Source organism: Dermacentor albipictus, chromosome 1, assembly GCF_038994185.2.
Source record: "Dermacentor albipictus isolate Rhodes 1998 colony chromosome 1, USDA_Dalb.pri_finalv2, whole genome shotgun sequence".
NCBI lineage: Eukaryota > Metazoa > Arthropoda > Arachnida > Ixodida > Ixodidae > Dermacentor > Dermacentor albipictus.
In genome coordinates, this window is record NC_091821.1 from 107,624,524 (window position 1) to 107,649,631 (window position 25,108).

The 25,108-nt window shown below is 43.7% G+C and overlaps 1 protein-coding gene and 1 long non-coding RNA gene across 5 annotated transcripts in view; one reads left to right on the top strand and one right to left on the bottom strand.

The window, feature by feature from the left end:
• The window catches only part of Papss (PAPS synthetase), a 90,929-nt gene that overhangs the window by 18,540 nt on the left and 47,281 nt on the right, over positions 1 to 25,108 (bottom strand). Inside the window, exons 1-7 of one of the 2 annotated variants that reach the window (XM_070524517.1) lie at positions 19,751 to 19,931; positions 14,945 to 15,056; positions 11,507 to 11,742; positions 10,510 to 10,648; positions 4,432 to 4,550; positions 1,148 to 1,373; positions 803 to 1,008 (exon numbers count right to left, since the gene is read on the bottom strand). In XM_070524517.1, coding sequence (XP_070380618.1) covers positions 803 to 1,008; positions 1,148 to 1,373; positions 4,432 to 4,550; positions 10,510 to 10,648; positions 11,507 to 11,742; positions 14,945 to 15,056; positions 19,751 to 19,780 — 1,068 coding nt within the window. In that variant the 5' untranslated portion in view covers positions 19,781 to 19,931. Of the gene's footprint in view, positions 1 to 802; positions 1,009 to 1,147; positions 1,374 to 4,431; positions 4,551 to 10,509; positions 10,649 to 11,506; positions 11,743 to 14,944; positions 15,057 to 19,750; positions 19,932 to 25,108 lie in introns of those variants that run through there. The other variant, XM_070524526.1, reaches the window with a different exon arrangement.
• Positions 19,953 to 25,108, top strand: part of LOC139049187 (uncharacterized) — a 99,006-nt gene continuing 93,850 nt past the window's right edge. For all 3 annotated transcript variants that reach the window (XR_011508158.1, XR_011508159.1, XR_011508157.1), the window contains exon 1: positions 19,953 to 20,079. This is a non-coding gene — a long non-coding RNA (uncharacterized lncRNA). The remainder of the gene's footprint in view (positions 20,080 to 25,108) is intronic.

Consider the following 25,108-nt stretch of genomic DNA (forward strand, 5'->3'; position numbering starts at 1 on the left):
TGCTGAATAGCTCACTCACAGGAAAGTGCTTATAATAAATGGGCTTATACATAGCCATCTGTCCGACCCCTGCGGATGTGCCTGTGGCTGGCTCTGTTCTCTACAGAATTACACAATAAAACAACAAATGGTGCCTAAATATCCTCACTGCAATTAATATATGCCTTCAAGTCGATAATTTGTTTATTAAGGTGAAGCTTTCTATGCCCTGTTCCTCAGAGTTTGTCATGTCTGCTCGATTCGTTTCTTGCCAAGTGGCCTGGTTCTGGAGATAGTGAAATGGTACACTGGGTCAACCTTTGAGGCAGTATAATCTGTGGTCGTGTGGTTCACATGATCTTAGAGTCTTGGAAATTCGTCGGGCAGGCACGTAATCGCTATGCTGCAAAACGCAGTGCAGAAGATGAACAATCTTACAGCATTTAATTACCAGTTCATTAAATCTTCGTTACATATAGACTGCAATGCATGTGTTGGATCTGCACAATTCTTTCACTTTTCCTCCCTTTACATGCATAGTAAACAGTAACTAAAATCAATCTTCTCTTTCAATCCATGCAACTTTCCCTCATTGTCTCATACTTTAATAGTTTTAAACGACTCTGGACCTCTCTTATTTTTCCCCAGTCTTTTAAGGTTCCCTTGGTTTCCACAATCCTTTAACAGCCACATTATTCCATGTAATTGAAGCAATCTAGAATTAAATGATGAAGCCATTCCAGGAGCACAAAAGTCCACTTTGTGACAATGTTGAATGCAAGACACAGTCTTGTGCTACAAGATGAACAAGATAGATTCTCACACTTATGTAAGGGTGCCCACGGCAACTGGTTCCAAACTGTCTTGAGCAGCGTTCCTCCTTGCGATGGGGATAGAATTCGGGCTGACGTAGGATAGCATACACCTTGCCGTTGTGCTTCAGTACAAATGCAGGCTCATTTTCAAGGCGAGTCTTATCCTCTGTTGTCACAGGCAGTACAATTGGAATTGACTGGTTGGTTACACCACCTTAAAAAAAAAAAAAACCTTAAAAGTCATGATCCTAGGAGCCATACACTTGTTACAGCTGCAGTGATGTAAATTACATGAGAAGACAGGCCATGAATTGGTTCATTCAGCTATCATTCAACACTTAGGTGCTTCTCACCTTCAAGGTAGCAGCCAAAGTGCTGGCTCTGCAGGAATTCAGCCTCGCGCATGAAACCGGTGAGGGGTGTGGCCCATCCCTCGGATAACACCTGGACCCACTGTAGGTCCAGCTTGGATATCTCCACACTGGGAAGCGCTGCTGCCTCTTCCATCACAGCTGGCAGGCGCTCTGGGCTCACTAAAAGTTCCTTGACACAGTCAACCACACTGCCTGGGATGACACCCTGCATGAAAGCCAGCATTCAATCACATTGTGAAGCAAACTACGTACTACTACTGAATATATAAAATCCAGCTATTCTGAACACAGTCTGTATTGAACAGTGGAAGCACCCAAGAAAACCCTGCATCAATGTATAGGGGTTTTCTGCACTAATGTCAAACTGCATCAGCTAATAAAATCAATATCAACTTAATCAGCACCAACTAAAATTACTGAATATGCACAACACTATTCATTGGTACTTCCCCTTGGCACCCTGCTGTGGTGGCACCGCCCAAAGAGACAATTGCTCCTCACATGTGATGTCTTGTTTCAGGGGCACTCAGTGACCTAAAATCTTCGTCAAGTCAAAGGCTGTCTAATGCACAACATGCTTAAATGCAAAGTGTAGACTTTGGCCATGCGGCAGATACTATGTGCATACAGCACACAGCTGCATCACACAAAATTTGACTGTTTGTGGGTCTCAAATGCAACAATCTTGAACCTCTGCTTTGTCAAGGTTGCTGGAAATAATAGATATGCAGACGTTTCAACAAGAAATACACACGCTCCACTGCATTATAATTTCTTGCCTTATTTTCTCACCAATAAGTATTACCAGCCTGTGTCATGCTTGCAAAGGAGTAGTTAACTGAATACAATTTTTTCTGAAGCAGGAAATAATACACAGCTAGCATATATTCCCACAATTTCATCCCTTTGTGTAATCAAAATAACATGTATGGTATAGAAACATATATTGTCTAAGTTTTATTCTCAAACTGGAATAGCTTGATATGAACACTGTTGCTGCACACATGCTTGGATCATGGCTCATATGTAGTAAAAACATGGCAGAGCATATTCTGGATGATAGTAGCCAATGCACCATGATGGACATTGCAAGAGGCGACAGTAACAGCAGTAAGAATTTGCAACATGAACCTAGAGGGAAGGAAGAAATTGCTGTGAGATCATATGATGCAGTCTAGGGTTGCCACCAATTGTCAGCAACAGTCTATCCAATTCAGACCATGGTTCATTTGCGATATTGACACACTTCAAGGCATGGAATGGGGTAGTGCACTGTTATACTGCAGGATCTTCAGCCAGTTGTAAAATAAGCTATAAGCTTAGTATGCCAAGGAATCCTTCATTTGGAACAAAACAAGGTCCTATAGTTTTCTTTACATGAGCGACTCATGAATTCTAAACCTGTTCCAAAAGTACACAAAAACTATCTCTAAAGCTGATCCATGGAACCTGTTGAGTTACTCTGCAAAAACAAAATGTAATTGTGATTCTGACTGTGCTATAGGACAACTAAATTGAGGTGTGCTGGCCTTGAATGCGTGGTGCACCATGTTTACCAGAAAGGCATTCACTTTCTGAATATTCTGCACAAACTGCTAACGAAAACATATAGTGCAATAGGAAATCTTTAATGTTTAACAGACAGCAAAGGTTATCCTCTGCAGTATGCAAACAGGTTTGCAATTAGTTTTTCCAGGTGCCGGATGCCCAAGACAAAAGCAAGGGGTACAGCCTTTGCAAAAAGCTTGAAGGTTACTAACTGTGCAGCCACAGCTGTCATGAGGCCACGCATTGATGCCTCTGTGCAGCTGTGCTCCAAAGCTCTAGCTCTACAATCAAATCTGCTTAGAACAAACTAGTTCATGCATTAAAAATAGTTCAATATATAAATTCAACATATATTCGAACCTGGGTTTAACAAACTTCAGTTAACTTTTGTGATGAGTTTGTTACACACTATACAACACAAGCTGCATTAGAGTGCCAAAACACCCATGGCAACCTGACTCTCACAGCAACATGAGTAACCCGGTAGAATGTATCGCTCTTCATCGGTTATGTGTCATATCACACCCTACCTGGTTATGTTCGAACATGATGTCAGGTCTGCTCAACTGCATGATTAAAAAAAAGAAAACGCTACTACAGGAAGTTTTATGATGCAGATTGTAGGCACTCGGAGCTCAATACAGTAGACATCCATTAATTAGACTCCGGTTAATTAATTTTCCAGTTAGCTCAATCACAACCGAAAGTCCCTGCCAATGCCCATGTGTTTCTATGGGCTTGAACTTCCTTTATTTCGATCCTAAAGCTGGCTTTCACAAGATATTGCAAACTTGACCAGTGAGCATGCACGAGCCTGACACCTATGGTGACCCCAACAGCGACCCCTTTGCTGACAGCGCCTGCCTCGGCAAAGCTTAGGGAACAGTGAAAGTGTTGAACATATGGCCATGTTGCCTGGCCTAGGAAGATTTCCCAAGCAATAATGGTAGCTCACAATGTCCGATTACAGTGCTTACCCGATTTTAACACGTGCCTTTTCTTTCCTAGAAAAAGTGAACCAAAAACCGCGTTTTCATGCTCTGCCGCATAACACGACTGTACCGTGGCGAAACTGACTAAAAATCGTGCAGCAAAGCTGACTTTACGAAACCAGCTGCCACTGTGCATCACATATTAGACCCTTGCCCATTTTTTTTGCTAAAAAATTGGGTGCGCATTACATTTCTACCTTTTATAGGAGCTTTAATGTTATCACTACATTAGTTTTCTACTTTGGATACATAGAAAGTGGGCCTGCATTTTATTTGGGGGAGTGTTAGAATCGGGCAAATATCGCCAAATGAATCAGCGGTATGTTCCAAGGTATTTTTCTGCATGTGCTTAAGTCGACTCGCCGGATAACTTGATCAAGTTCATCGGTCCCGTCAGGGTAGAATCAATGGAATTCGACTGTATATGCCAAGTCTAACTTACTTCAATAGATCTATTTTGCATGAATGCCGCTAAATAAGTTTTGAGTGTTTGATACGCAAAATAATTCACTGCACCTGGCTTCGTTCTAACTGTGTTTGACTGCAGTAACAGTTCTCACTCATGAGTTCTGCAGCACCATGGGTGCTGCAGAAGCACTGGCATGGTGCCTGTCTATAGCTCTTGGTATTTGCACAGTGGCTCGTGAACTTTCAACAAACAATTCATTAGATTCGAATACAATCTAGCAGACAGGGAATCCTGTGTTTAAACTGGTACCTCACCCTTTCTCTAAGAAGTTCAACTACATGTTGCACACAGTCCTTGATGGTGTCCTTTCCTGCTTTGATCAGAAGGTCTGGGCAGGCAGGTGCTTCATAGGGCATATCAATTCCAGTGAAACCTGAAAAACCACAGCAATCACTTAACTAATAAAGGTTGCATCATGCTATTAAAAGTGGCAAGGTTATACACTATATCATGGTCTGTGGAGAAGATAAATAGCAAATAAAATATCGCAGCTAGAAGTCATTGCATACTAATGGAGTCACTTCAGCATGTGCTAGCAAAATGTGACTGCATACATTCATAAAAAAAGTACATTGGTGTCTATATGAAAGAAGTATGAAGCTACAAAGGCAACTCATATGGAATAGTTACACAGAAAGCTGCGGAGTTGTGGAAACTGAAGCTTTCTTTCAGAGAATTAAGTTCCAGGTCAGTGGCAACTTCCTCTTACGAAGCTGCAAATTTCCAAAGAACAAATTTGTTCAGCTGCATATGTTCTCTGCATAGAGATTTTAATGTAAATCTAAGGGGGGGAGGGGAACCCAGCCACATTCAGGGCTTCCTACCTCAGCTAGGGGCACGGAGGAAGACCATTTAGGAGGTGAAACTCCCATCAGTGCGAGCGAGCAAGGGTGACCAAAAAAGGCCACAATTGTATGCGCCGACGGGGCCGTATGCAGTGGTGGTGCCATGCGGCGCAACGTAGAAGCCGCAGCGAAAAAAAAAAAATAACAATAATGCAGCGCCCAAGCAGGCGGCTCTGGCGCGCTCTCCGGCGACGCCCGCTCAAAGCAGGCAACACGGGTCGTCTGCTTCAGATGACCCGTGTGAAGCAAACTGTGTTTGCTTCAGTGGGCACGCCGTAACGTTGTATTTGTGTGCCCTCAAGTCAAACTGGAACAGTTCTTGTCGGTGTCTGTTCGAGCGCCGTAATACTAACAGCGCTGCTACAGGCAGTGCGGCCTCCTTCGGAATTTGCTAGACTAAGATGGGACGCAGGTGTTTTGTTAAAAATTGCAAAATCGGTTACAAGTGTTGCAGGGAGAAGGTGAGCATCTTCAAGACACTGAATGATCCCGCGCCCGAAGAAACCTGGACTGCGTCCAGAGGCTGTTCCCTGCATCTTTCTTCCATCTTCGGCGGCTTTGACATCTCGGAAAAGGAAGCGGACTCCCCGGGAAGTGTCATGTCATGCTACCAAAGCACCAAGAATGAGCATGCGACAAGCCGGGAACATCAACGGCGGGGAATGACAGCGATGTTGGCACAGCAGGCGAGGCCCAGGTGAGTGAGGAAAATCAGGTCTCTTTGCATTCGTTCTTCCATGACGTTCTTCCATGTGCCAGTACCAGCAGCTCCGACATGCTGTGTGCCTCAGAAAAGCAGCGCAAAGCTACCACCATTCCTTCGACCGACGTGCAGTCATGCGGTTCCTCGTCTGAACAATGCTTGCTTCACACACTCATGGAAGAGAAGCCTCTCAGCTTGCAGAGCCCAGCATGGAATCGCCATGAAATAAGTATGGAAGGCATCAAATGTATATGTTTTGTGGAACTCGGGAAAGCTTCAGCAACTTCACCAGCTACTATGATCAAGAGTTTAAAGCTAGCAATGTGTGGAGAGGGGCTGAAAGTAAGCAAATATGTTTTCGAGCGCGAAGAGAGCAGCAAGGTGTTCAACGTTCCTAGCCTCCCCGACGTCCCAGACATCACTGAATTGCTTGCCACATTTCATAAAAGCGTTGTCTGCGACGAGGGCCCTGCGAAGAGCAAGTTTCTTGGTATCCAATTAGAATGCACCACAGTTGACAAACTCGGATTCTGGAGGCATAAAAATTGTTCCTTGCTTCTTGATGCGTCTGAAACGCAATGCAGATCATGCAAATCCTTAGACAACACGCTGAGTGTTCACAAAGCGCGGAAAGAAAAACGAGTGAAAGAGCACGCATACTACTTCCGGTGAGTCCTTCAAAGAGACCAAAGCTGGAAGCATTGCGAAGGCAGCGTATTGCCTCCTACCGCTCAAAGTTAAGGCTCCAGAAAAGAAAGAAGGAACTCATCGATGAACTACTCAAGTACAAAGAGCAAGTTCAAGACCTAGAAGACAACGAAGTGGAAGATCTGGCAAAGAAAGCGGGGCTCCCAGAAATGCACCGTATGTTGTTAACGGAGTGAATAGCTGCTGCGAAAGCTACATCAAAACAGGGAAGGCGTTACACGGACAACTGGCTGCTGCTGTGCCTACTGCTGAACATTCGCTCGCCATACAGCTACAGGTTTCTTCGGGAAAGCGACATTGCCTTTGCCCTGTGTTAGAACTGTGAGAGAGAGAGAGAGAAAATAATGCAGAGGAAGGCAGGGAGGTTAACCAGAGGTAGTTCCGGTTGGCTACCCTGCGCAGGGGGAAGGGTTAAGGGGGATAAAAAGAAAAACAGAGTGGAAGAGGGAGATAGAAAGAAAGAGAGACAAGCACGAACAAAGCGCGTACACTACAGAGCGGTAGGGGGCGGCATTCTTAGAGTCTGTCGTGAAGCCCCGTAGACCGCAAGAACCTTACTAGCGCGAGTAAGGCCTTCAACGCGGATGTTCTTTCGGAGCATTGGCCTGTGAGGAAATACATTGCTACCATAGGGCTGAAATGTAGTTTCGACTTGGATTTCTTCACAGCACTGAAACAGAAATTAGAAGTGAAATCTATCTTCCAAAGGCATGGCATGCTTCTCTTCGATGAGGTGCAGGTGAGGGAAAGAAAATGTGTGAACTCGAAAACGCTAACCTACATTGGCCTTGTTGACTACGGTGAGGGTAGAGGTGAAACATCTACGCTGGCCAACCACGGACCTGCGTTTATGTTTTGTCCCTTCGGAGAAAATTATGCACAACCTATCGGGGTGTTTGCATCAAGGGGAGCAACAAAAGGAACTGTTTTGAGCCAGTTGGTGCTGCAAGCGATAGTGATGTTGGAAAACGCAGGTGCAATTGCCGACAGCATTGTGTGTGACGGCGCCAGTACCAACAGGAAAATGTGGGCTCAGCTTGGCGTCAGTGGAAAATTGGACACAGCCAAGCACTTGTTTGAGCACCCGATGTATGAAGAGAGAAAGGTGTACGTATTTTCCGACGTGCCGCACCTCTTTAAGTGCATGAGAAATAGACTATTCAAGCAGCGTTTGCTCGAAGTAAAAGGAGAGTGGGTGAAATGGTGGTTCTATGTAGCTGTCCACAAAGAAGATCTGAAGAATGCCGGCGGCTTGAAGGTATGCCCCAAAATAACAAGCCGCCACATACACCCCTCAAACATGGACCTTATGCGTGTCAAACTCGCAACGCAGGTCTTCAGCTGATCCATGGCTTCAGCCATCAAGTACTACAGCGAGCGGAACGTGTTCAAGGCACTGGAGGCAGCGGGTACTGAGGATTTTACAGAAGGTGTCAATGACCTATTTGACGTAATGAACAGGCGACACCCCGGAGACGCCGTGCGCAAAGAAGGCAAAGACATTCTTGTGATGAAGGAATCCCTGAAATGGCTCAACGACTGGGAACGCTATCTCAACTCTGGTGTTATCATCAAAGAAATGTTCCTGACTCCGTTAACAGCAGAAGGCCTCCAAGTATCCATCTTATTTACTTTAGACCTGACAGAATATTTGCTAAACGTATGCGGCTTCAAATATGTTCTCACTGCAAAATTCAATCAAGACCCTCTAGAACGATTTTTCGGAAAAGTCCGACAGGCAGCCGGAGTAAATGACCAACCCGACATGCCAACATTCCTTCAGCTGTACAGAATGCTTGCTGTGTACAGTCTGCTGAAACCGCCTAGGCTCGGCAACTGCGAAGCGCGAGAGGAAGCGCCTGTTACCGATTTCGCTGCCTTCAGAGCTGCTTTCAAGAATAAGAAATCCAACAGGTCTAACATAGACATGCTCAAAGCAAAGCTCGACAGGCTCATTGAAACTGAAGAATGGTACTGTGGCGACATTGTGCAACATGACTACCACAGTGCCGATGTTGTCGACGCCATCCTGTGCTACGTAACAGGGTTCGTCAGCCGAAAAATGACCAAGTTGCTTCCCTGCGCAAAATGCAGGCAGCCTCTCTCAGTCACAACCATGTGTAGGCCGGAGGCAGCGCTGATGCACTGCAATACATCTGCGATGTGTTCTGGAGCACCATTGAGCACGTTCTTGACAATTTCGCGCTGACCTTTCCATGCCACGAGCACAAGAATGAGGCCACTGCAAAGATACTGCACTATTATGTCGCTATGCGCATGAGACAACACTGCCTCTGCAAAGCCAGGAACAGTGTGAAAGTCTCGCAAGAGAAAAAAAAAAAAGCTATCGAGGCTGTGCGCTAAATGAGTGCTTGTGCTACTATGCCCATTTGTGAGTGAACCTCCGTGTGCGTGCGAATGTATCTGTTGTGTGACTTATGTATGTGGTTAAGTAATGTTCATTTAAAGTAATGTGTATAAACTATATTTTGCGTGCCTTCTTTGCAATACATGTTGACAGTGCATTTCTGTTGTCTCTAAGGGACACTGATATTTGTATTTGTATATTACTACCTGTGCGCCTTTTCTTAAGGTAAAAGAGCACAATGTGTGTACAGCAGGCTCAAAAGGCACAAGAAGTGGTGGGCGATATAAAGCACTTTATACCCTTTCCATTGCAATATCTTATTCTACCGACCAAGTTGTAGCCACTTGTTGCCTTCTCGGCTGCCATGTAGTCAAACGCTGCACCGTACGAGGCCCGCATTCTCCTCCAGCAGATGAAACTCAGCGTGGTCACATACTCGACGAACGTGAAGGCATGTTTGCCTTCGACGAATGCCATCAGCGCTTACATGTATACCCATCCAATCAAAGTCATTGCGTGGGTTTCAAACAATAGCCCTGCGTACAGCCAGAAGCTACACATCATCTTACAGCGATCATGGAAAAGAACGCATTTTTTTTTTACTGTGCTCAAATGGTTGAAGCGTAGCAACAGTTGCTCTTCGGCCTACCAGCGGTAAAGAAGCGCATGAGTGCCCTCAATAGAAGTCAGGCGCGCGCGGCCGAACGGGAGCAACACGCTCGACCGGTCGCCTTGGCAACCGAAACGGCGGCAATTTCTTTCCAGGCCGGCAGCATGATAGTGGCTCCGCGGGCTTGTGACCTTTTCTGGTCGCCACAAACAGCGGAGTTTTCACTCCTAAAGGTTTCTTGCTCCGTGGCTAGGGATGACTAATGTTAAAAAAAAAGGAATAAGATCAAGCACACATTCACAATATTGAAAGGACAGCTATAGGTTTAAGAAAGAAAAACCACCTACTAGGAAAGCAGCCCACTCTTGGCGATTAAAGCAGTATAATCACTACTAATCCAAGAGTCATGAAAAAAAAGGAAAAACTGCACTGGAACTGATTATGATCAATTATACCAGCGCACAATCTTGCTTGTGGGACTGGAGTTTTCTGAATGAACAGTTGCGTTATGCAGAGACATTCTTAGAAGCATGCACCTTTTCTGGCAGTTCTGAGGTCTGTGTCCGTGTGCGTCTGTCTGCCAGTGTCCGCGTGCATCTGTCTGCCAGTGTGTGCATCTATCAATGTCTGTCAGTATGTGTCTGTCAATGTCTGTCAGTGTGTGTGTCAAAAGACACTTCTGAATTCTGGGGTTTTACGTGCCAAAACCACAATTTTGATTACGAGACACACTGTAGTGGCGGGCTCCAAGTTAATTTTGACCACCAGGGGATCTTTAACGAGCCCTTAATCTACGGGACACAGGTGTTCTTGCATTTTGCCCCAACGAAATGCAGCTGCTGCGGCTGGGATTTCATCCTGCGACCTCGTGCTTAGCAGCGCAACACCATAGCCGCTAAGCTACCGCAAAGGGTTGCACTCACTTCTGCATATAACAATTTGGAATCTATCCTTTAAAAAGCGTGCAGAAGCCAGCCAATTCGCATAAAAATTCGAAGTGAAAAAGACATGTTCTTGCTTTCAACAGAGGTTAGTAATACCACAACACAGTCTAAAATTACTGTCAAATTTGTTCTGCAGCAAGATGCGCCAGCTTGCCTTTAATTTGTCCTGCTCGAGCTTTCCGGTAAAGGCCTTTGACATCCCTTTTCTCACATACTTCCAATGGTGTGTCCACAAAGCACTCAATGAAGAGCAAGCCAGCTTGTTCGTGTATCTCCCTAGCCATAGTGCGGTCCTGCAAAGGAAAACAGCCACAGCTACAAATTCAAGACTAACTTAAAAAAGAACAACATGGCCATATAGAGCATTTACTAAATTCTAACATGCACTTTTTGTCTTGAAAAACTTATTTGAAAAATGATGTGCAAAAGAATGGAGTACAAAACAAGAACTGCAATATTGAAAAGCTACTGGCAGTGGCATTCAAAATTGGTGTAATCCAATGCAATCCGCACATCCGCTGCAGCCGTAGCTGTGACGCTGATTGTGCCCACTCTAAGTTTGTTACATGGCAATCGTTGGCAAGACATTTAAGAAATGCAGTAAATCAAATGACATGGACAGTGTCGAACTCTCATATGAGAAGCTATGGGTTGCCGATAGTGATAAGGGGGCATCCGATCGCGACAACCAATGATGCTCGGTCCACTGTGGCTTGGGTGTAATAAATTTTCTTCTGATGCGATAAATTATTGCTTTCTCTCCTACAATGAAAATCTGGCTCGCTAACAGTCAAAGGCGTTGCATTTTTCATTTCCAGCTATGAAAATAAGGAGCACTAAAATCGAGAGTACCTTAGAATCGAGCGAATGCAGTAAATCCAAGGAATAATCTTCAGCTGCAGCCACTCAGGTGCAGATAGTCTTATGCCAAGTATCTCAGCCTCAGAAAATAAAGCACAGCTTTCAATCATTACCATGCAGCCTTCTAAGAAGTGAAGTTATATAACAAGTACTACAGTGGCAGTTTGGCTAGCTGGTTAAAGCGTTGTGTTTGTGTACCATCTAGTCTATCTTCACGCTGTCTCTATTCCTAAATTCCGTATGCTGCAATATATGTGCCTGTCATGAATATGAGCAGCAAGCACACTGACCTTTGCGTATGGACTGATGAAACTAGTGAGACACACGACACCACTGTCAGCAAAAAGCTTGGCAACCTCAGCCACTCGTCGGATGTTTTCCTCCCTGTCCTGAGAAGAAAAGCCCAGGTTCTTGTTGAGCCCGTGCCTTATGTTGTCACCATCAAGTGCATAGGCAGGAATCCCATGAAGACAGAGATACTCCTCCACACCAAAGGACACTGTTGTCTTGCCTGCTCCAGACAGACCTGTGCGCATACACAAACACACAGAAGAAAAATGTCTTTTTCTTTGCAACAACATAACGAAAAATCTAAGGCGCAACAAGCAGCTACTGAACCTATGCAAAATGAGTAATGCTTATTGAACAGTATAAAATGAGCAAATAGGACACAGTGCAGAATAAAATGACATCCATACTTTCAAGACACAGAATCCAGGCATTTGTTCATTACTTGCTAGAAAGGCTTCAGCTACCATACAGAAGCAATAGAATAGTTAAGTAGGAAACCACGAATTTCAATATATGTTAGCACGACAGCCTACGCAGCAGCAAGAGGAAATTTTCCTAGGTACCATTACTAGAAAAAAAGAAAAAAAAAACGCCAATCGTTTTGTTTGCCGTCTATAGTTTATTTTTAGCTTTTTAGTATGCACAAAGAGTTCAGCTTATCAATTTTCATCAAACATTTTAGAGACAAGCTTGTCAAAGCATTAGTATTTCCTTTTTTCATGTATATGTAAGGACACTTCTTGCTTGACCATGGCTCCATGCCTGATGAACTGGCCACACCCAGAAGGTTTATATGTTGCTTCTGAAGAAATTTTCGTAGTGGTGAATGTTATGGAGTCTCAGCTCTCAACATGCCTGCATGCCACACCCTGAAGCTAGCTACCTTAGACAAGCACTGTAGTTGCCTCATGTATCTGCATGGAGGTTCAGCACTTGTGTAACAGTCATGAAGCACAGAGTCAAACCAATACAGAATTTTAGTTGCACGTGCATACTTCCCCGTTACTGCAAAACTGAGTTTTATGTTAAATATTGTTAGCAGTAGCTTCATAGTAAACAAAGCAAAGGAGCATGAATGGGTGATTTTCAAGGCGATAGAACTGATGAGAGATTTTAATGGAATCAAATATATGTGTGCACTTATGTATAAAAGGCCACTGAAGCAGAACCTTGGTGCCACTTTAGACAGCAAAAGCTGCTTCCCTGCCTCGATTCGAACTATGCACATATCGTAGCAACAAGGTTATCAGTGATAAGTCACAGCAAGAAGTTGTAAAAACAAGTCGTTGCAAAAGCCAGGCAAGGGAATAGCTGCCACTGTTAAAGGTAGTAGAAAAGTTCTGCTGTCATGGGGGGCTCTAATTGTTTTGTTTTCCATATTGCTCCAGCACTGCCCACAGATTTCTAAAGGAAGTGATACAATCTTTGAACAGTACTTTCACCTTTGGATTTTTGAGAAGCAATGAAAACTTACAGCTTCAGAGAGTTCTGACAGCCACTGTTAGCTGGAAACCTACTCTGATCAGTTACCAATGAAATTCTGACAAATGCAGAGCTCATGGTTTGGGTGTAAACGAAGTGGCTAGTTCAAAGACAACTGTTGCGATAAAAGTAAGTTCCAAGTACATCAAAGACATTGTTGTTCTACTTTATTACATCAGAAATGTTGTTTAAGCAGTGTTTTTGTGCAAGTAGACTAAACAGCGACCAGGGACATACGGTCAAAAGCTATCATGCAATGAAAACACTCCCCAATTTTTTTCTTATAACTAATTATCTGGTGCCCTCCTGTGAAAATGGTAAAAAATTTATTTTGGCAAGGAACGTATAAATACACTTGCAAATGAAACATATTGTGTACTTTTCAAGCTTCTTTTTTTAACTAGCGGAAGGGTTACCAGAAAAAAAATTGTATGCTGCTACTTCATGAAAGACACAGAGAGACAGCTGCAGGTTGACTTAAACAAAAAAAAAAAAAAAGAGGCCAGACACTGGCAGCATATCCCTCAAGATTTCCTTGAGTGATTTGGATTTATGCTCATAATCGACAGAGCTTGAAGCACACCAAGGGATGTATTCTGAAACGTTCGCCGCGGCGAAGTTTCGCACCGGCCACGCCTCCGCCGTTGCGGCGCGCTCTGAATGGCTGCTTTGACAAAACCGGAAATTCAGGTGGCGCAAGTGAATTTCCGGTTTTGTCAAAGCAGCCATTCAGAGCGCGCCGCAACGGCGGAGGCGTGGCCAGTGCGAAACTTCGCCGCGGTGAACGTTTCAGAATACGTCCCCAGCATGTACACATAAATAGAATGTAGAAAACAGACCCGGTCCTGTCCGAATTTTACATTCCCTTTTATGTGTGTATTGGTGCACTTTAAATGGGCTTTAAACAAACCCTCAGGCTTGGTGAAAAAAAAAAAAAAAAACTGTTAGCGGATAGCATACGCTGCTGTGAACATCTCAGCCAAATTTTGCAGTCCTGCGCGGTGCGTGGATCTCACAAGCAGAACAAAAGTCACCTTTCTCTCAAACACTCTCTTTTCAACAAAAGCCTGCTTTTCACTCTTTTCTGGAAACTTTATTTCGTAATACAGTGGATTCCCATACGCAGCTGCTATTGGCTAATAGCCGACACCAATCAAGAAGGGTGTTTGGATTGATGCACCTCTTCCTACTGTTACTGCGTATATTTATTGACACAGTTTAATAAACAGGCTGAACTAAGTGAAAATCTGCTTTCGAATTTCAATAATTACGTACTTCCGGAAGATGCCGACTATGGTATAGGAATAATTAGTATAGGAACCCACGCAGGAATTAAACTTTGGCCACCCTGCTTATCGGTGTTGTAGCTGTCGAGTCTCGCTGATTTAGACTAGTTTTGAATACTCAACTAGCTTTGAACCACGCAAAACTTCAGGTCAGACCACACACACACTTGCCAGAGCGTGCACTTACTACTGGTTAGATGCCTTGACAGACTTTGCTTCGTAATGAGCTTCAAAATGCGCAAGTTGGAAGTGGCTGAAGTGTTAATGCTGTATTATTAAATGTTGCGATTAATAAACTTTCCACTGCACTAAAAGACAGGCACCATAAAAATTGGTTGTCAGTCCTTTAACATCTTCAGTGGGTTTTTTTATATACCACTAAAAGAACACAAATACAGCAAAAATTCCAAAGCAAGCAGACTAAGCAGAAAACTGTATCAAGTGGCCCAGAAACAATCTACATAAGAGCATGACTACTTTTGAAAGGACTTGAGCAGGACAAGAGAGGCCACCCCTGTCACCTTCCAAGTCTCACTTATGCCTATAACTTCCCTTTCTACTCTCTTTCCAGCTTTTTGACAAATCACTTGTCTATCATATGACTAGACGTTTCACAACATGTGCAGGTGAATGGCAAGCCAACAAGAGCCTTATGGCCCCTAGGCATACCAGTAAACCAGATGGTGCAGCCACGAAAGCCTCCCTTCTGGCCCATGATCTGACCCCGCTTGTCTCGGCTGACATGGTGCTTCTGGAAGACCACATTGGTGGACTTGTGGTTCTGCAGACACAAAACAGGACAAAGTTATAAATTACTATGTGATCATGCTGGCCCTGCATTTTGTGCAACAACATTGTTGGAGTGTGCCCATCAAAATATAATTAAATGCACAATATAATCGCAGCAAAGTGCTGTATGCACAGAGATATAGTGCAGTGAGGATTGAAACTAGACAATGTAGCAGCCAATTTATGATGGAATGACAACTTATAGCTGGAAAAAGTGATTCTATGCTTTTTTTTTTCATTATAGCATGCTGTCAATTTAACAATAAAAAAAATATTAGTGCTAAAAGCTTTGCCTAATAAAAAAAGAGACAGGTTCAGCTCCATTGGTTTGCAAAACAAATGTTTTTATCAGACAGAACTGCTTTGAATTGGATTGAACTGTGCTTCAAGACACAAACACAGCTTCTGAATTTTTTTTTTTCGCTTGCTGGGCACACCAAAAAAGATTTTTCTGAATGTTTCTGTTAATTTATAACTATTCACTACAGCCCACTATGTGCTAAGTACTTTTCTTTTTGTATTCTTTTTTTTGAACTTTTTCTTATATATCACTGTCACTGCACTCATGCGCTGCAGTTATGTGCCATCTTTAATGGAATGTTGCTTAGTGTTCTGTATTTGAAAGTATGTTTTGAACCTCACCGAGCCAGATAATATATTAAATATACACTGTTAATTCAACACTAATAGATTCATGTACTACAGGTAATAGTGGCTACTGCTAAGGATGTGGAAGATCCTCAGTACCAGACCTGCACAAACAAACCACTCAAGCAGCTACTCAGTGCCGCAAAGGAATGTACAAAGCTGAATGCTCAATACTATATTGTTACATATTTTAGTTAAAAAACAATGAGTACACAGTATACAACTTGTTATACTCAACATGCATTTAATGCAACCCATGAACTTCAAAGGTAACAAAATAAAACTGCCACAAACATTAATCAAGTGATCATATGAATGATATTCTAACAATGTTCAATGCTAGGTTAATAGACATTATGCCTAAGACTACTCAATTCACATAGCTACTGAGAGTTTAACCAAACAACATATACAATGCCAACACTTTTTTCAATCACTAAGCCTCGAAAACAACAGAAGAATTTTACGAAATGAAGTCGTCATCAGCAGCAGCAGCCCGTTTTATATTCACTACAGGATGAAGGCCTCTCCCTGTGATCTCCAATTACCCCTGTTCTGCGCCAACAGATTCCAGTTAGCGCCCGCGAATTTCCTAATTTCAATGACCCACCTAGCCTTCTGCCGTCCTCGACTGCGCTTTCCTTCTCTTCGTACCCATTCTGTAACCATAACGGTCCAACGGTTATCTAACCTGCGCATTACATGACCTGCCCGGCTCCATTATTTTTTTCACTTAATGTCAATTAGTATATCGGCTATACCCGTTCGCTCTCTGATCCAAACCTCTCTCTGTCTCTTAACATTATGCCTAGCATTCTTCACTCCATCGCTCTTTGCGCGGTCCTTAACTTGTCCTCAAGCTTCTTTGTCAGTCTCCAAGCCTCTGCCCCATATGTCAACACTGGTAAAATGCACTGATTGTACACCTTCCTTTTCAATGATAATGGTAAGCTTCCAGTCAGGAGCTGGCAATGTCTGCCGTATGCGATCCAACCCATTCTTCTGTGAATTTCCTTCCCATGATCAGGGTTCCCTGTGACTAATTGACCTAGGTAAACATACTCCTTCACAGACTCTAGAGGCCGACTGGTGATCCTGAACTCTTGTTCCTTTGCCCGGCTATTTATCATTATCTTTGTCTTCTGCATATTAATCTGCAGCCCCACTCTTACACTCTCTCTGTTAAGGTCTTCAATCATTTGTTGTAACTTGTCTGCATTGTTGCCGAATAGAACAATGTCATCGGCAAACCGAAGGTTGCTGAGGTATTCGTCGTCGGTCTTTACTCCTAAACCTTCCCAGTTTAATAGCTTCAATACTCCCTCCAAGCACGCAGTGAATAGCATTGGAGAGATTGTGTCTCCTTGTCTGACTTCTTTATAGGTATCTTCCTACTTTTCTTGTGTTGAATTAAGGTGGCTGTGGAATATCTGTATATATTTTCCAGGGTGTTTATGTAAGCGGTCTGTACTCCTTCATTACCTAATGCCTCTATGACTGCTGGTATCTCTACTGAATAAAATGCATTTTTGTAATCTATGAAAGCCATATAGAGAGGCTGATTGTACTCTGCGGATTTCTCGATTACTTGATTAATGACATGGATGTGATCCATTGTAGAGTATCCCTTCCTGACGCCAGCCTGCTTCCTTGGTTGGCTAAAATCCAGTGTTGCCCTTATTCTATTGGAGATTACCTTGGTGAAAATTTTAAGTAATACTGGGAATAAACTAATGCGCCTATAATTTTTCAATTCTTTAACGTCTCCCTTTTTGTGGATTAGTATAATGCTTGCATTCTTCCAGTTTTCTGGTACCCTTGCAGTCGATAGACACTTCGTATAGAGAGCTGCCAGCTTTTCCAAGCATTAACTCTCCTCCATCTTTGATTAAGTCGACCGTTGTTCAATCTTCTCCTGCCGTTCTTCCTCGTTTCATATCTTGCAAGGCCCTTCTGACCTCATCGCTAGTTATAGAAGGAGTTTCTGTATCCTGCTCATTACTGCTTTGAATGGAGGCATTCTGACTCCTCTGGGTACAGTACAGGTCAGTATAGAATTCGTCCGCTGACCTTAGAGATTGCTGATGATATTACCCTGCTTATCTTTCAGCGCAAACATCTTGGTTTGTCCTATGCCAAGTTTTTTTCTCACCGATTTCAGGCTGCGTCCATTTATTACGGCTTCTTCAGTCTTCCTCACATTATAATTTCGAATGTCCCCTGTTTTCGCCTTGTTGATAAGTTTGGACAGTTCTATGAATTCTATCTGATCTCTTGAGTTGGACACTGTCATTCTTTGTTGTTTCTTTATTAGGTCCTTGGTTACATGGGAGAGCTTGCCTACTGGTTGCCTTGGTGCCTTGCCTCCCACTTTAATTTCTGCCTCTGAAGCCAGCCTAGTTATGGTTTCATTCTATGCTCGCTAGAATGAAACCGAGTGCAAGTGAAGTAGCAAGTAGAAATTTAGAGCACTAAATGTTGCCATTTGGAATTCCTTGTTTTAACAAACGAGAAGAAAGGGGGTTAACTGAGGAGCCCAATTTTTATCAGTCATATCATAAGAAGCCAACAAACACTGACACCAAGGACAACATAGGGGAAATTACTTGTGCTTAATAAATGAAATCAAGAAATGATAAATTAATGGAAATGAAAGTGGATGAAAAAACAACTTGCCGCAGGTGGGGAATGATGCGAAGGTTGTGGGATCGTTCCCCATCTGCGGCTCTGAGAAGTTCTAAATAATAAATACTCTGAAGCAATACATATGATCCTAGATTCCTGCCGTTTGCACTATATGATCTGCAAAGTGAACATCTAACAGTAGGTATGCGGATCTGAGTGCCTGATTGTGCAGTTTTATTTTTGTATTATTGCTACTGCGGCTAAGATGACATTTCAAAAATAAAAGCAGCTCTTATACTCCAAACTTGAGTAAATGCAGCACTGGGCTAACAACAAACAGCTTTGATGTGCAGTTTTATGCACTATGAAAAGAGCGTGTAAAATGTTTTCGCACTTTTTTCTTTTAAATCACACATTTCTGCAAGACCAACCGTTAGTTAGTAAAATTACAATCTTTATGCTTTTCAAGCTGACTGGGATTGGTAAACTTACTACCTAGTTTTGATGGTGCAGCGTCTTTGCCCGGAGAAATTATTTACCTATGCCCGACCAGCCTCCTGTGTGAACTGTATCAATTTTTCGAAGTTGACCAAGATCACATGCATTTCCTTCATATTATTAACCCGAGTTTCAAGTCAGCATCCGACATGCACTAGGTTGACAGTAACGTGATGGGAGCGAGTACGAGTGCACTACCACATGCATTGAAACGGACACTACAACAGACTGCTTGGCAGCTCTAATAAAATTTCCTGTGATTTCACACCACTTGGGAAAAGGAGCATAATTCTCTATACAACTTCAACTGTTCAATTACCTCATGTAGAAAAGATTGTTTACAGAGATCACAGAAACACAGCTGCTACGCCCCCATTCGACAATGAAATATGCGAGTACATATCACATTTTCCATTTAGTAAGGAGCCGCCACAAGCTGGAGGGTTCCAAGGAGTTGTGCGGACGATAAAGTGGTTTCTCTTTCACAACATCCTCGACCAATCGGCGCTTTTGGGTCACGGCTGTTAACCATGCAAGGCCATCAAGGAATTGCCAGCCGCGAAGGCAATTTTGTCCTCGTTGGCTGAAAAAAAATAAGTGCCACCCAAATGCCTGTCGCACTCACGTAACAGCGACATGCCTACGAGAGAATGCAAGCACACGCCTCAGCAACTGCATCTACTCGACATACCCAGTTTCCGACCGACGTTAACATTGTCAACAAAACACTTCACTCAAGTGTCCCGGGCGCAAGCCGCACATAAATAAGCAAGATAACTATTCAGCTTTTGCTAACATTTAGAAAAATAACAATGTTAGCACACTAGCTTCGCATACAGAAGAAAAATTATGAGGACAGGTAACTGCTTATGATCATGCTTGAAGTGTCCAATATAAATCCATATGTGCACTTACTGTCTCGATGTTACAGCTGATATTCGGCATGATGAGGTTACTATTCAAAATCAGCAGTTAAACACAGCTGCTCTCGGCACGCACACGTAGCAGGACTTTAGTTGCGCGGGCGACTCAGTAATGTCATCTGTTCAGAAGAAGCCGGTGAACTGCAGGTGGCTCGCCGAACGTGTGCCGCCGCCGACGAACAACAAGCAGCTGAGGATAGATACGATGCAACGCGCGGAAGACTACTTGCCTACTCGTTCAACAAAAGACCGCAGCGCCACCTTCCCATAGCAACGATCTCCCGGCGCTGGCGGCGCCAAGGTTACCGACGGCAGCGACACGTAAGCGAAAAATCAGATACGCTTCGTGCCATTTGCGACCGCAAATTTAGCACTTGGCAAGATTTTCTAGGCGTGGTTGCTGGTGCTTGATAAATGTCTGACATTTCACTAATATCTACTCTGTGATGAAGGCGATATATGCGATACGGCCGCGCGAATATAAAAAGCAAAGCCGGCCACTTGAGGCTGTCATATCGCTGCTGTCTGCCGGATTTTATGCGGATGATTCAGTTTTAGCATAAAGTTTCCCTACAAAAATTATTGTATGAAACTCTATGAGTTTTAGCACTTAGTAATGCGGAAATCTTTGGCACGCGTAACACTAGTCCGACTAGGGATGGTCGATGAAATTTTTTATTCGATTAACGATTAGTAAATCGTCATTTTAGCCTTTAATTAGTTAATCGCTTTCGATGCAGAGTTTTTCATCGACTAATTGATTAATCGAAATTTTTGCCGGGCACTTTAAAAAGGTTGAAACACAGTTATCTATTTCTGTAGGACCCTATTATAATGTTTAGTGGAACCAATTTAGAAATACAAGTGTATAAAGTTTGATAACAGATATTTAATTAGTTAAAGACTAAATAGATTTGACACTAGTGGCCTTTGGAACGATAAACAATGTATGTTATATGATGGCACTAGGGAATTCCTGTGCAGTACAGTTAAATAAGAAAAATGGCAAAAGTGAAAGGTGAAGTCCGACTACAATGTGCAAGAAATATCGAAATATCCACAGGGGAAAAGAAACTCACTGGTTTAGGATTTTAACTCACATGCTCTTTTCTACATAACGAAGGAATTTCAACTGGCTGGGATGTTTGGGTGAAACCGACACCTTCTTCGAATGGCAACACACTAGCATGCGAGAATAGACGCTCGAATCGACATGAACTCCATCGCTGTGTTAAATGCATGCTTCAAACTGGCGCGCATGTTGTGCCACGTCTTCAGTGGGCTGGCAGTGACACGACGCGATCAACGATTGGGTTGCTATAGTATGACTTGAATTGTGAGGGCGTTTCAAGCCTCTGGCATAGGAGGCGTTGCTCTGGCTTATAGGGCGGCGTGGTGGCGTGTGGGGGAAGAGGGGAAGCGCTGGGCTCAGCATCACTCGGGACTCGGGAAAACAGTCGACAGTCAGTCTACCACAGCCGCACAGTCACTGCTCATGCTCCTCCATTCTAGTACGATTTCAAAAGTTTCGCGCCACTTCTGTCAAACTCTACAAAACGATTAATCGAACACGTCTAATCGATTAAGTCGAATAAATTAAAGATGGATATCGATGAAGAATAATCGTTTTAAGAAATACCTTTGATCGATTAATCGGAAATCGATATTACCAACCCTGTCCGACGTACCTCGGCATGTAAGATATGTCAAGAGAACAATAGTGAAAATACTCTTGATTTCACTCCCCCTCCTTTTTTTTGCTTAGTTTTTAATTCAATACCGTTTATTTATTTCTCATGCAAGAAAGAGGAACAAGAGCTAAAGGCCATGTCGCCTGACAGGCTCCTTCTCCTTGTTGACGTTCGGCCATACAGGTACAGGGCCGCTATTTTGTAGCGATGCCTTATGCCTTATTCTATGCTATTCTTATCATCCACCACACACGGCCGCCTGATCGCGTTGATAATGTGGGCAGACCATCGCTCTGACCAGTGGCCAAGCGCGGAAAGCCTGAAAAAGCATAGAATCGGAAAAGGCATCGCGACAAAATACCGGCCCAGTTCACATTTCGGAAGTGACCACGCAGGTACGCAAATTGCGAGCTGATAATCGGCCGATAACTTGAATTACATAAAATACGAGCCAGATAAGTAATTTACATAACACAAAAAACAATTGTCTGCCAAAAGCGTGCGACAGGCTCATATTATGCGCATGAGAACTTGGCAATCACACGTGTGTCGGTGGAGACTCTGGTAGCGAGGCTCGCAACACCCGCGCATCGTTGGGACGCGCATAAAAGATAGACACAGAGAAAAATCAGCGCTCTAATAGCTGCATCGCTTGGCTGGAGGGATTTTGAGGACTTATTGAATTACGGGGTTTCACGGGCCGAAACAACGATCTGATTATGAGGCACGCCGTAGCGGGGGACTCCGGAAATTTGAACCACCTTGAACGTGCACCTAATCTAATGGCGTTTTTCACTGGTCGATTCGGAGCAGGATTTTTTGCTCCGCGGCAACGAATCCGAATTTCACTGGTCGATCTGGAGCGGGTTCGCGCGTTCCACTGGTCGTTTCGGATCAACTCGCTCCGCGCCGGATCGCTCTCACTTGCTCCGCCGCCGAGACGCGGATTCGGGCGGAAATAGAACGCGTCACATGGCGTCACTTCCGTCTTCAAGCGAAATCGGTACTCGGTCGGTACGCACAACATTGTGTTGGGCATAGTTTGCGGAACCGGTTTGTGTCACGTGCACGCAGACTTCCTGTGTGATCTCCCGCGGAGCGTTCGTGCGCTCCACTGGCAGACTCGGATTGGTGAAAGCCGAGCGCTCGCTCGAGGATTCAGGCGGCTGCTCCAGATCGACCAGTGAAAAACGCCATAAGTACACGGGTGTTTTCGCATTTTGCCCCCATTAAAATGCGGCCGCCATGGCTGGGATTCGATCTCGCGACCTTGTGCTTAGCAGCCCAACACCACATCACTAAGCAACGGCAGCGGGTTCAATTTCGAGGACGCTCTGCAGGATATTGTTGATATAGTTTCGGTGGGACAGACCGATCGCTAAATTCTTAATCCCGCCCTCTCCCCCGATTCTGCCATTTCCCTAAGTTCTCGGATGGCTTAATTCATCTTCCAGTACAGTGCGCGATCTGCTAAAATACGCATTCATTGTATGCCAAAGGTTTTCATCGAGATTCGTGAAAAAGATTATGCATATTTTTTTTAATGGATACAGATGCTTTATGTCACAGCCATAGTAGGTCAGTTCCCTCTAGCTTAGAATGTGAATAACATTCCGCACGAGTTTATTCCGTGTCTTGTTGCAGGTTCATCACAGTTCGTGTGAACACATAAGATTATTTAAAGGAGCTGCATCAACCGATGCTTCCATGCCTACGTATTTCGTGTGCGCGCGTACCCGCCGTGGTGGCGTCGTAGCTTTGGCGTTGCGCTGCCTGGCGGTCGCGCTTCGGTGGGGACGAAATGCAAAAATGCCTGTGTACCCTGCATTAATTGGGTGCACGCCCAAGAACCCCCGGTGGTCGAAATTAATCCGGAGTCCCCTACTACGACGTGCCTCATAATTATATCGTGGTTTTGGCACGTAAGGTTCCAGATTTTTTGTTTAAAGTGTGCACGCGTAAGTTTGACTGGTTTGATTGCAGTCTAACCCAAAGTATCTACACACGTTATAGTCTATCCCATACGTTTCGCGCGCGCACATGCATGCGGAGTCGGTGCGAGTTAACATGTAGCTTTAAATGTTTGCGTTTACATGTTATACCCCTGCCACACGGGCACAGAAAACGACATTAACTGGCTAATGCCTTAAACTTTAATGTCATTCGCGGGGCGCCACACGGACATGCTTAATGGCATTAAAGCTTAATGTCATTCACGACTTAGTCATAGAGAGGGACGTAGTGCATTCTCGCAAAAAAATGCTTACTCTCGATCCCAGTGTCTCCACATTCTGACGAGACTAAGCGGATTCTTAGTGAATAACAATTAATATATTCTTCACTTTCTTTTAAAAGAAAATTGCTCTTTCTCGCGGTGTAGTGCGTTCTTACAATTATTACAACTCTCTTGGCCGTCGAATGCGTACTCTCGTTTACAATGTCCCCGCCGTGGCCGTGGTGACCATATTCTCACGATATTAAGCAAACTTGTGGATAAAAACAGCTAATATATTCTTCACTTTTTTTTAAAAGGAGCTCTTTATTTTCGTAGAGATCAGAAGGCGATCTTCTCGCTACTCGCGGCTAGAGCACTAATCGTGAGCGCGTTAGCCAGGAGAAAGTATTAGGTCACTCGTGCCATCAAGTTTCAAATTACCGTCTGAATTAAGCTACACAAAACATCCAACAAGCCCTCAACGCATCTGCCACAATATAAGCAGCTATTTTAGCTGCATCAGTAACTGAGTGTAACACAGGGACGTCCTTAACAGACGTTTGCAGGATATTCAACAAACAAGTATCCTAAAGCCTCTTCAAGCCATACACTGGGAATAAGTCATGGTCTGGTGGGTGTTTCAGTCATGACGTGCCCAGGACGCGTGCTCAGTGTTCAATGAATACGGCTGTAACGTTCGCAGGACATTCGGTGTTCACCGTTCACATCGTGGAAAGAAGTATGCCTGTTGCCCTCTGCATGGCGAAAAAAAAGAAAAGGAGAAATTCTGAGTACTGCATTCATTTCCCCGCGCTGCCGGGCTGCCTACTGCTGGAACGGGCCGCCCATTTGCTATACTGCCGGTCACCGGCGCGATTCGGTGCGATTTGTCGAATTCATCGTTAAAAGAATACTGCCGCAGTATAGCGCCACCATCTCAACGAGGCCTTTGTTTTTGCTCACGCTCCGGTCAGTGCAAAGAAATTGTATTTTTTATTTTATTCTGAGGTTGTGTTCGGGGTTCTGCTGCTTTCTGTCTTCAAGAGCGCCACAAGATATAGCTAAGCTCCGAACACGTTTTAACAAAAATCGACTTGAATTCGATTTTTTCCCGTAGTTTGTCCTTTCGTAGAGGGATAATGATAGATGCAGGTACGTGTTACAAAAGTAATTAACGCTGCTCACTTTGTGTAACCAAGTGGTCAAGATATATCATGTACAAATATTATTCATATATAGAGTGTCCCACGTAACTTGTGCCAAACCTTAGAAATGTGTAAATGCCACGTAGCTGGGCCGAACTAAGGTAATGTTGTTTACTACTCCTTGGAGATATACAGTCTATGTTTTTTTGCAATCTGTCTATTTACATAATTTGTATTAATTAATTATTCAACTTATCAAATATTAGTTGAAAAGTGTCAATGAGAAAATTGTAGAGCAA